At 35.6% G+C, this 13,156-nt stretch overlaps 1 protein-coding gene across 3 annotated transcripts in view; it reads left to right on the top strand.

Moving 5' to 3' along the window:
• The first annotated feature begins 9,303 nt into the window (after positions 1-9,303).
• The window catches only part of LOC141338694 (uncharacterized), a 7,986-nt gene continuing 4,133 nt past the window's right edge, over positions 9,304-13,156 (top strand). The window contains exons 1-3 of one of the 3 annotated variants that reach the window (XM_073844306.1): positions 9,331-9,379; positions 9,747-9,805; positions 9,863-10,615. In XM_073844306.1, the coding sequence (XP_073700407.1) occupies positions 9,331-9,379; positions 9,747-9,805; positions 9,863-10,609 (855 nt within the window). In that variant the 3' untranslated portion in view covers positions 10,610-10,615. Of the gene's footprint in view, positions 9,380-9,746; positions 10,616-13,156 lie in introns of those variants that run through there. The other 2 variants (XM_073844307.1, XM_073844305.1) reach the window with 2 other exon arrangements.

The raw sequence follows: 13,156 nt of genomic DNA, 5'->3' as shown, positions 1-13,156 counted from the left end.
TTACTTCCTATGAGCAAGCATACTACATCGCATAAAGTGCTGGGAATATTTAAGTTCTCATCTTGTTTTATTTCAGACCTTAAAGGTTGTATCAGCGATTTCTAGCCTAAAACATAAAGTGTCAAATTCAGCTGGCCTTTCATCATGATCCGCTCGCTGCCTGCCCCATAAATTGTCTGTGAAAAAACCGCGTCTCTCTGGTCAGCCTAGGGTCCGAGATATGCCAAAAAAACAATCGGCACTACCAACCTTTCCACAGATAAACAAACAGTGTTCCAACCAATCAGCGTCACGGGTTTGGTGTTGTGGACTTTCGCTCCGCCTCCCTCACATCCCAGCACCAGTAGGAAAGTCCACAACACCAAACCCCTGACGCTGATTGGTTGGAACACTGTTTGTTTATCTGTGGAAAGGTTGGTAGTGCCGATTGTTTTTTTGGCATATCTCGGACCCTAGGCTGACCAGAGAGACGCGTTTTTTTCACAGACAATTTATGGGGCAGGCAGCGAGCGGATCGTGAAGAAAGGTCAGCTGAAATTGACACTTTATGTTTTAGGCTAGAAATCGCTGATACAACCTTTAATAAACACATGGCTCAAACTTACAAAACATTGAGTCGAACAAGTTCTGTAGCTTAAAAATGAATAAATAAAATATTTGCGCGGTCTTTTGCGCTTATGTTTGTTGGCAAATGAGAACGATTTGCGGGCTTCATCATGGTTTCATCGTCATCGCAGGGTTTGCAGCTTTTCAATAATGTCGCGTAATTACGTCACTTCATAACGTTCCCATGGCAACAGGGGAAATGGCTGCGCTTGTGTGAAGTAAATGTAAAATTTAATAAAGATATATGTGACTTTTTGCACCGAAAATGCAGGGATTATGAAATCATGCAAGCCCGCATATTTTGCGCGCGGAAATCTGCAATTTATGCGGCAAAAGTGCGGCGTATTTGAAAAAATGCGTCCCCCGCATAAATATGCGGACTTTGGCTGATTATGCATGGAATCATGCGATCGCATAATCGCGTTTTTCTGGAGGGACTGATTGACAGCTCGTCTATGTTTTGTAATCATAATATCTGAGTTACGTTTGCCAAAAACATTTTATATTATAAACAAACAAGCATCTGGAAAATGGGCATCCGATAACCCTTTTCATTTTAAATGGGTTTTTCTATGTTTAATCTTTCATTGTTTTTGTTCTTCTTTACATTGTTTATATTGCATTTTTTTCTTCACGTCTTTATGAAATTTTCTGTATAGGCTGAATCTGAACTTTTTTATATTTCCTTGCTTAATAGTTAGTTTAGGAATGAAATATGTGGATGAAATCCTTACAAAAAGAGACCTGTTCAAATGTTTTTGTTCAGTAGTTTGCTATCTTAAATGTGCTATATTGAAGAAAAATAGCTTAAAACTTTAGTAGAATTTGCGAGTTAGTATAAAACACTGTACAATTAATTGATAAAACTTTCAGTACTAGATATATAGATGATAGGTGAACATAAATGCTTAAAATGTGTGAATTTGTAAATAACTGATTTATTGATTCTGACAGAGCAGCTCCTGCTACAGCACAGGCATGATGTCAATAAAGCCCCGCCCACAACAATTACATCATCAGTGAAGCTCCTCTCACTGCAGTTCATCAATAAATGCTGGAATATTCCCATCAGCCCACAAGTGAAGACCATCATCAAAGCATCAGGAAGAAGTTAAATCTGCAGAGACAGAGTTTATTGAAGGACAGTGAGAACATGAGAGATCCTGATCCCTGCAGAATGAAACACACTGAAGAACAAACAGGCTGGTCATTATTCTTGATCCTTCATCAATGAGGCTGAAGAACAATAAGAATAAACTGTTTGCAGACGTTTTCTTTTTTGTTGCAGTATAGGAAAAAAATTAAAAGCGCAATAATATGGTTGTAGCAGCAAATAATGAGACATTTTATGAACTAGGTAAAAAACAAAATAAAATTAATGTAAGATAATTGAGTAGCTGGAATGTTTAATGTTCAGGTAAGGTCATATAAAAATGCATCAAAGTGATCAAAAATAAGTATATAACAATTGGCTACTTTCCACTGTTTCATTAAGGTTCAATTATGTCTTTTTTCACATTTCTCCATTGTTTTTTATGATTTACTGGAAATTAAACTTATTTTGCTTTCATTTCAGAGTTGGTTGAGGAAAACGAGGAGAATGTGGAACAGAAAGAAGAGGAGGAGAAACATCACGTCAAAACTGGAGAAAAACTTGTAATTTGCTCTTAAACCAAACAGAAAGATTTAAAGAACCGAACCAATGAGAAATCTTTCACCTGCACTCAGTGTGGAAAGAGTTTGAAACGCAAACGTAATCTTAATGAGGATCCACACTGGAGAGAAATTGTTCATATGCAATCAGTGTGGGAAGTCTTTCACAAATAAAGGAGGCCTTATGTTGCATATAAGAGTTCATACGGGAGAGAAACCATTCACTTGATCAGTGTGGGAGGAGTTTTGCACGATCATCAAGCTATAAGGAACACTTGAACATGCGCACTGGAGAGAAACTGCACTCATGCGATCAATGTGGGGAAACATTCTTGATGGCTTCAAACCTCAGGAAGCACAGGAGAGCTCATTCAAAGGAGAAACCATATTCATGCTCTTTATGTAGAAAGTTTTTCACAGCTGCTTAGTTTGAAATTACATCAGAAGAGACACACTGGTGTGAGAGATCACATGTGCTTTGAGTGTAAGAAGACTTTTATTGCGGCTAAAGGTTTGAAACAGCACCAGAGGTTCCACACTGGAGAGAAACCTTACAAGTGTTCACACTGCGACAGGAGATTCGGTCTGTTAGGAGACCTGAAACAACACGAAAGGATCCACACTGGAGAGAAACCATATCACTGCGCTGCATGTGGGAGGAGTTTCACACAATCATCTTCTCTATACAAGCATAAAAAGATTCACAGTTAGTAGAGTAGGTCTGAGCGATAAAATCTCTTCTGCTTAAATCTAAAGTCACAGTAAATAAAGTTAATCTTCAGGACCAGCAGTTTCAAGAATCACAGTGCTACTTGTTTTTAAAAAGGTTTGATTTGGTTTGGTTTAATAATTAACATACAGTTACAAGTATGACTCACTTTTGCTTCACTTTCACTTGCCTTGTGAAAGAGCAAGCTCGAACAGGGACTTTCTAAAATGCTGAACACGAATAACGCTTCATGTGGCTTAATAGACCAAGGCAATGATAAAACCAAAAGAAACCGTATCACTGCACTGCATGTGGGAAGAGTTTCACTTAATCATCTTTAGATCCAGTCCTTTCAGATGTGGTGTGAAACAAAAATGTCTATCTTCTGTATAAATCTATTCAAACAAGGCCCAATGAAAAAAGTTCATCTTCAAGACCAGCAGTTGTAACATTTTTGTTGGCTTCAGCCTCTGAAGAATCACATGAAAGTTCATTCAACGGAGAAACCACATTTATGTTATTTCACAACTACAACGTTTAAAACCACACTAGAAGTCTTTCATTCATCACTTGTAGTTTGTTTACTCCTTTTATGAAGGAAAGTCGTTTTTTTTGTGTTTTTAACGTGCAAAAAGTTCTTGTTCTGGACGATGAAGAAGAGGCTGTAACACTTTGAAATCTTGCATTTATTTGTATCTTGTTCTTTATTTTTGTTTTTAAATCAAGGAGTTATTCTTCCATTTATGATGTATTTAGAAAATCCAGATGCAAGATGTGCTCTATAGCATTGCAACTGATCCTCCTTTGCTTCTCTTGTAAGTAGAGATGGGTACCAGAACCTGGTACAATCTGTTTTGGTGCTGGAGGAAATAAGAAAATACACTTGATTTAATAAAATGACCATGTATTATTGTTATATAAATGGTATCTTGTGAATTGTGTCTCGCCAACTGTTTCCATGTAATAACAATAGTTTCTATGATGTGTTTTTTATTATTGTTTATTAATGTAATATAGCCATCAACAAAAATAATGGACAATAGCAACAAAATAAACTAAAGAAAGGAGGTGCTTAATACATTACAAAAAAAAATGCAAAACTGAGACTTACATGTCATTAAATAAAGGAGAAGAGTTGCAAACAGATAACGTTTTTAGAGCTTTATTATTCTTAGACAACTGGATCAATGAAAGGTTGCACATATTCTTTAATGAAAACAAAATAGAAAGGTCTGGAGTTTCACATTTACTACATTAAACTGTTTTCTGTTTTTAAGAGCTTTTTTGTTCTTGGACGACTGGATCAATGAAAGGTTTTGCGCAAATTCTTTAATGAAACCAAATAGAGAAGGTGTGTAGTATTTGCATCTGTGGACGTGATATTTAGCAAGAAGCAAAATCAAAATTACTACATTAAACTGTATACTGAATAGAAGATAGCCTTACATCCTTCCAAAACAGGGTACATTCATTATACATTTTACTCCTAATGAAACTAAAACATATCTCATAAACGTCTTTGTAAATGGACAGTTCCAAAAAAAAAGATTAACAGCATTTTTAAAAGAGTCATCACAAAAAGAGCAACTGGAGGAAATACCACTTTTGAATTTTGTTCACGTAATGATGGGCAGGAAAGACGTTTTATTTTAGGATAGAACTAATTATTTTTTGAAGATCGACCGTTAATTTCAAGAGGTCCTCGCTGCAGGCTGTAGCGCGATGACGTAGTTGGATCAGGTCCAACATGTACTGGACGTTTTTTTTTTTTTTTTTTTTTTTTTTATTATTGCCAAGCACAAAAGTACAAAAATGTCAGCATTATACATGTATATAATAAAAATAAATAAATACAAAACAAAACCTTAAACAATATAAATTAAAAAGATGAAAGAAATTGATAGTTTTAGAAGCCTTAACATTTTTGGATGATGAAATAGTTTGGATATACTGTTGAACCTCTTTTTTAAAATAATAAACGGTGGTAATAAATAAGTGGTTTGTTTTGCCGACGTCATAGACACATGAAGTAGCGATCTCTGAATATAATACGCGTGCGCTGGTTTAAAGGGACAATATTGTATTGTGATAATATTCTAACCTGTGTACTAGTAGTGATGAAAATTAATAAGTAATAATTAATGAATAATAATTTACACAAATGTAATGCTTATGTTGTGATGTGATGCTCTCTACACACATGCAAAATGTTACTATTTTAAAGTTTTAAATTGCATAACTTTAGAGCTTTTTTAGAGCTATTTGTCAAGTGTTATTTTCAGTGAGTGTATATACAACATATTAAAATGAAGCCATTTTATTCAGGTCATATTTTTTGTTGAGTGGAAGCAAAAATATGTCATTTTATGTGTCATTTAAAAAATATGTCTCTATGTCATTTTAATCTTAAAGTTACAATACAATGAGGTATGTAAAATACTTGAAATACCAGTAACCATTCAAGGGAAATGGAAAAATAATAACACCACCAGTAAAAAAATAATAATAATAATAATCTTGTCAGATGTCAAAAAAAAAAATAGTGTGCTTAATGATATTTTGACTGGTAAGAATTCCTTCTTTAATTACAGTAATCTACATTGATCAGCAAATTGAAGCAGAACCCAATGTCAGCAGGGCATGTACATATATGGGGGGAAAAAACAACATTAAACATTAGATTCAATGTACAAACTGATCATATATTGAAATATCAGCAAAGCAAACCACCGCGCATGCGCGTTACAACGTCCAGTACGTATTGGACCTGATCCAGTTACGTCATCGCGCTACAGGCTGCAGCGAGGACTGTCTCGTTAATTTCCATCCATCCATCCATCCAAGTAGGGCTCGCTGCAGCCTGCGGTGGACATCCAACCCCGCCCACATCCATGTGTGACGTTAGACACCACGCCCACGTCAATGCGACTCCCCTCCCCGTCGGTAGCCTTAAAGCGGTGCATTTCAAAATACTTCACGAAATTTATCCATGTAAAGTAGCTCTTTCTAAATTCATGGACATTGATAATACCTGCAGTTTCTGTAACACACATGAGGAAGACTTGTGTCATTTGTTTTATAATTGTGAATTGTCTCTTAGTTTTTGGTTTGATGTTAGCACCTTTCTATTTCTGCAAAGGAATGTTAATTATATGCTTTCTTTAAAAGATGTTATCTGTACTTATTCTCATAAAAGTAAAATGAGTACGTTGTTAACTTTTACATTTTGCAAGGCAAATATTATATTCATAAACAGAAATTTGCTAAATGCATACCAAAATGTAATTTATTTTTATCAGAAATAGAAGTTTTTAAAACAAATGAAAACATTTGTTGTTACATTTCACGGAGAACTTTTTTTCTGGTTATGCTCCCACAATATAATTTTTGTGTATGTAAGGGAAAAGGAAGAAAATTTGAACTATTGTTTAGTTGTTTCTAGGTTTTAATTTAGTTTTTGTTTATTTATTTACTTTTTATTTATACGTTTATTTATTTATTTTTTTCTCTCTATGGTATTAGTTAAGAAATAAAGTCGCTTCTGTATAAATCTGTCCTAAAAAGAAACATCATCTTAAGTCCTAGTGAAGAAAGTTCATCATCAAGACGAGCGGTTGTAACATTTTTGTGGGCTTCAGCCTCTGAAGAATCACCTTAAAGTTCATTCAAAGAAGAAACCACAGTACAACTACATCAAATGATTAGGGGTGTAACGATATTACAATCCGAACCGAAATATCGCGATACACCAACCACGATACGTATCGCGAAACTCTCGTGGCGTACCGCGGTACTCTCACGCCCCCTGCTTCCAATTGTTGAGGTTGACGTCACTTGTCTCTAACTAATTTAACCAATTTAAACATCTTTATTTCATCACATTTGATTTAATTGTATTAGTAATGATGAACTTTTGTTCTAAATTTTATTCCGAATATTATATTCTAAAGTTAGTATTTTCCAAGTGCATGTCATGTCATGTGACTTGAGTGAGCGATCACACTCGGTTACTACTCAGGGCACGACATTAACGCTAGTCCGGGACAAGTGGATTTTGTGAAAGGGCAAGTGAAAGGGGATTTTACTTGCCCGACCGGACAAGTAACCTGATTAAAACATCAAGTACAAACAATAACTAGCGCAGCAACGAAACTTTGGTGAGCACAATTCTGATTTTATTACTTAAGATGACTGAAAACGGACGGTATCAAGCTCGTGCAGGCTATCTGACTCACAGAAAATCAACACTAACAGGCTCAACAGCAGACACATAGAAACAAGCATGAACAAACATACTGCTGTAGGAAAGCACCATTACGATTGTAAACGTGAGTGACATTGATTTTATACAACAGTAGTTCAATAAACTAGTAGTTTATATTAACTGACTTACATTTTAGACACATCATTAACCATTTTTGCAAACGAAAATAGTTCTAAGCAGCAGCAGAACCTCTCCGTGAATCTCCGACTCCGAGCAACACAGCGGTATTTCAATACTGAATGATTTAGCATTTTTTTTTAATGAATCGAGTCAGTGAACGAACTGGTTGAATCCATCTGTGGTTGAATCCGTGACTCGCTCATTAAGACAGTGACTACTGCCACCTATTGGTGGTTCGGTTTTATTGATGTGAATGATGACACATACAGTTAGTAAGGTTAGGAAAATAAAGTTAAAAAGTGTCCTAGAAATCAATTTAAGGCAAATATCACAAATATTCAGATTAAAGTAAGACCTTATGGATTAATTTACAGCAAAAAAGGCATTTTTTTTTTTGCCCCGGACAAGTACATTTTTCACTCGAACAAGTGAATGTCTAATTTTCACTAACTTACTCAGGTATCCTGACTTAACTAAAATGGGTTGGCAAAGTTAATAAAGAAAAAGTTTAGTTGTTCTTGTTATTAAGTGAATCTATTGTTCCTTAGCATTGCTGTTAAGATGATCAACCCTAACCCCACAGCAAACAGAAACCGAACCGAACTGAACCGAACCGTGGCTCCAAAACCGTGAACCGAACCGAACCGTGCCTTTGGTGTATCGTTACACCCCTACAAATGATACATTCTGGTGTGATAGATCATGTGTTTTGAGCGTGAGAGAACTTTTATTACAGCGTAAGATTTTTTTTACACATGCAACATGTTCTTGTTCAGAAAGCCGAAGAAGAGGCTGTTAAACTGACACATCTATTTTCATCTAGGTCATGAGTTTGAAACCGATTTTACATTTGATTCATTAATTCAGTTTCAGTATTTACTTGACTAGCCAGAAAGGAGAGATTAATCAAGTTGGTTTTCACTTTTTCTTTGCTAATTTTTTTTGTGTTTGCCTTAATTAATGCCTTATCTTTATTCATAAATTTCGTCCACAAATGCTATTGTCTGCTGAATTGTCTTGCATTTTTTTAAATGTATAATTTCAGATACATCTGAAAGCCATTAAGTATTGTTTTCATTTTGAAAACTTCTGTTTTAAATGTCTCAATAAAGGTTTAAAGTGCCTAATAAACGGTCTGTCTACTTCAGTAACAGTTTCACCCTTATTTTTCTGTGATGTGTTATTATAGAGGTTTTGTCATTTAAATTAGAACTTGGCGCTTTTTTGATGATTTACAGTTGATTTCACCTGGCGGCGATGACGTCATCACTCGCGCGCGCTCACAACATTCAGCGTCGGGTCTCCTGAGGTGAGCAGTTTGCGGTTCTTCACGTGTTTACACGATTGTAAAACACACTTAAGCGTTTATTTAAGCAACATTCTGAGGTAATTTCCGAATTGTTTTCTTTTTGCGTCTGCTGACTAAAACGTTTATCACAGCAGGCAAGGAGCACGTGAGGGAAAATGTTAATATCTGAACGAAATTGTGTTTTTTTTTTTTTATGTTCGTTTGTCCAAATGTTTAGATATTGGGGCTAAAAAGGTCTCTGGTGCTGAAAGCTCTTTATTTTTAAAGGTTGTGTAATTTGTCACTTTCTGTACACGCTAAAAAGACGCGTTAGTGATCCAGTTACTTTATTGCTATGAGGTTATTAGCAATTCAAAGTATATTTAGATCAATATGCAAAAGTTTCGGCTTAGGCAAAAAATATTCCGTTTTTTAATACGAGACAATCATATAACGTTTTAACAGAGTATTTTGTATAGTTTTCAGCAAATATTGTTTTAAAATTAAACTCAGTTACTGATTTATCTTTAATTTTGGCAGATCTCCTCCTCTTTCAGTGAAGCTCCTCTCACTGCAGTTCATCAATAAATGCTGGAATATTTCTGTCAGTCTACAAGTGAAGACCAGCATCAAAGCATCAGGAAGAAGTGAAATCTGCAGAGACAGAGTTTATTAAAGGACCGTGAGAACATGAGAGATCCTGAACCCTGCAGAAGGAAACACACTGAAGAACAAACAGGTTGGTGATTAATCTTGATCCCTCGTCAATGAGACTAAAGAACAATGCGTATATAACACCTTGAGCAGTTTTAACTTTTGCTGCAGTCAGAAAAATTGTGGAACAGTATAACTGAAGCATAAAATAACAAGGGAACCTTTTATAAACTTGATTAAAAAAATTAAACACAATTAATTTATGTTAGATAATTGTATATTTCGAATGTTGAGTCACATTAGGTCATATAAAAATGCATCAAAATGATTAAAAATATATGCATATAGTCTTTGCCTATATGTTTCACCAGGGTTCAGTTTCATGTCCATCCTTTTCACATTTCTGTTTTTTTTTTTTACTGAAAATTAAACATTTTTTACTTTTATTTCAGAGTTGATTGAAGAAAACAAGGAGAATGAAGACCTGAATGAAGAGGAGGAGAAACATCACGTGAAAACTGGAGAAAAACCCTTGAGTCGCTCTCAAACCAAACAGAAAGATTCAAAGAAAAGAAGAGATGAGAGATCTTTCACCTGCACTCAGTGTGGAAAGAGTTTTAAACGCAAAAATGATCTTAATGTTCACATGAGGATCCACACCGGAGAGAAACCGTTCACTTGTGATCAGTGCGGGAAGAGTTTGACGAGCAAGAAGAGTCTCGATGTTCACATGAGGATCCACACTGGAGAGAAACCGTTCACTTGTGACCAGTGCGGGAAGAGTTTCAGACAGCAAGGACACCTTAAGGACCACATGAACGTCCACACTGAAGAGAAGCTGCATGAATGTGATCAGTGCTGCAAAACATTTTCGTGGGCTTTATCCCTGAAGAATCACCTGAAAGTTCATTCAAAGGAGAAACCGCATTCATGTTCTTTGTGCGGAAAGAGTTTTTCACTGCAGAAATACTTAAAACAACATCAGAAGAGACACACTGGTGTGAGAGATCACATGTGTTTTGAGTGTGAAAAGACGTTTTTTACAGCTACAGATTTGAAGCAGCACCAGAGGGTCCACACTGGAGAGAAACCTTACAAGTGTTCACACTGCGACAGGAGATTCAGTCACTTAGGACACCTGAAACAGCACCAGTGGATCCACACTGGAGAGAAACCTTACAAGTGTTCACACTGCGACAAGAGATTCAGTCAGTCAGGATCCCTGAAATCACATGAGAGGATCCACACTGGAGAGAAACCGTATCAATCACAATATGCAAATCATCTTCAGATGCCATGTCCTCACCAAACGTGACACACTGATGAATTGAGCAATAAAATCTCTTCTGTATAAATCTGTCATAATCAGCAATAACAGCAGGAATCTGTGAAAGACTATCTTAAAGACCAGCGTCAGCTGTTTTTTTTTTTTTTATTTACAATGATACTTTTATTTATTTTTTACAAATACAAGCTGTTCTTGTTCATGAATCTGAAGAAGAGCCTGTAACACTTTAAAGAGAAACTGAGATCTTATTTTTCTTTTGCTATCTTGTCTTTTGCAGTTTGTACTGTTAGTTATTAATCTTAGTAAAGTAAGTCGAGTCTGACCATAAATTATAAGCATTCTTACAACTTGGTCTGAAGACTCATTTTTGGTCTTAGTCTTAAAAACGAATCAAAGCCTTGGTAGACAGTTTTTATAATCAGTTTGATTTCTTTAAATTGGTTACATTTCTTTTTTTAAATAAAACAAATGTAAAGACAAACAATACTTAACCATTGGTTGAAGTATGTTGTAAGAAATGCATTATGCTCATTACATTCTCCCAACATGTGTAAAAGTATTTAAAACAAATCAACAAATAGGGAGGGGGGTAATTGCATTTATTTGATACTATTTTTTTTAATTCAATCTGCTGATTGTCTTCTTTAAAAAGAGACCAACCTTGTATCGGTATTCCAAAGTGTTCAGGAATTACAACAATTGAAGTTTGGATAGTGCACTTTCATGCTTATTTAAAAAAAGGGGGTGACAGATAAGGGGTTAAATGTTTTGCATATAAATCCCATCACAATCGATGCGAAAATAGCTGGTATTGCGTCTAACAACAGAAAACTGTAGGTGGTGCATTCGGATATTTCGAGATCGGTTTCAGGCCTCATTCATTAGTGGAAATTAATCAGATATAAATCGGATATGTGCCAATGCGACTGTCATGTAAAGCAGATCGGATTTTCTGAAGCATTGCATTCTGTACATTTACTACATTTTGTATTAAAACTGCTACAGTTTTTATTTCTCCATGGTTTAATGACATCTCATGTTAACCTTGCTGGCAAAATGAGTGTAAATGTGCACAGGATATTTTTAGGGACAGGCAAAATGGTGAAAATGTCGGTTTAGGTTTTATTAAGCCCCCGTCTAGCGATCCCAAATGCTCCAAATGATTAATTATAAAAAAATCTAAAGTTTATTTTATGTGTACCTTTACTGAGAGGATAACCTTTTCTCTTCTCGCTTTTTGTGCTGACTGTCATCCAAAGTGTGCGCAAAACGCGTTTCCGACGGCGCGCAAACCCAATAAATACACATATACACAGAGTTACAGTATTTCAGTATTCACTCAAACATAATCTGTTCTGTCTTAAGTGAACGCTTGTGGGGAAAACATCTGATGTGTAACATTATATTTGATTCGTGCATTATAGTATATCTATTATTGATTAATGTTAATCTAACCATAAAAGAAAATAAGGATTTTTTTTGCATATGAAGGCTTTTGTTCAAATCGAAAATGATAAAGGTAATGCATTTTTTTTTTCTAGAAAAAATATTTTTTTGCATATTTATAATAGCGAAGATCAAATAAAAGCTGTATTTTGATTATTGATATAATTATTAATAAGAAAAGAACTGGAGGAAAAATGTAATCTTTCTCATAATCAAATTTGCTGACTCTATCTCTATCCAACAAATCATGCATCATATATGTTTTTTGTTTGGTAATTGTGACTGGTTTGATCAGCAGCACAGTTCATATATTATTCGCAGGAGGAAGCACTTTGGAAGGAGGTAAACGACAACAACGCGTGCGCGATGTTTAAGATGGCATTGCAAGTGTAAACGCATGAATCAGATATGGGTCACCATTGAAAGAACGTGTAAACGGACAGCCCAAAAAATCGGATATAGGCAACAAATCAGAATTGGGCATCAAGACCTGCAGTGGAAACGAGGCCTGATCCGCCCTAAACCATATATGGTTTACCTCACTTCCGGCCTGAAACCTGTGGCGCTGCAAGTGTCTCGCACACTCGCTCTCAATTAATAAAGTCTGATTTTTAGTGCCTGGAACTTCTTGACGCGGGAGTTTTTTTTGAAAGCGAGGGAAAGACTTTCTACACCAAAGTCTGTCCGAAATCAGTTTCGCCAGGTACCTTCGTGCACAAACGCTGTCTTTAAAGTCGTTGATTGATGAGGCATCAAGATCTGCCAAAGCTTTCAGTCTTCTGAGGTGAGTTGCGCTGTTTCTGTGTTGTTTTCCTCGGTCACCGCGCTATTTGTGTGTTTGCTGGTTTGAATAAATGCCGAATACAGTAGATATAACCAGCTTGAAAGGAAAACATGTTAAGACCCGAGCGATTTTATGCTTTTTATGTTCTTGTGAATGACTTTGTCGATGTTTGGAGGGGTTCTGTTTGTGAATGTCACTGCTGCAATTTTATTTCTAACGTTACATGTTCTTGATATTGACAAGGGGCATTTTAAATTGATACATTAAAAAGAGCCGATTTGGAATGTATAAAATGGGAATAGTAAACTTTGGAACTTTCATTTTAAATAACTGAAAATTACTTC

This window comes from Garra rufa, chromosome 7 (assembly GCF_049309525.1).
Source record: "Garra rufa chromosome 7, GarRuf1.0, whole genome shotgun sequence".
Classification (NCBI taxonomy): domain Eukaryota; kingdom Metazoa; phylum Chordata; class Actinopteri; order Cypriniformes; family Cyprinidae; genus Garra; species Garra rufa.
The sequence above is the reverse complement of the archived record's forward strand: the minus strand, read 5'-3'. Positions and strand labels throughout refer to the sequence as shown.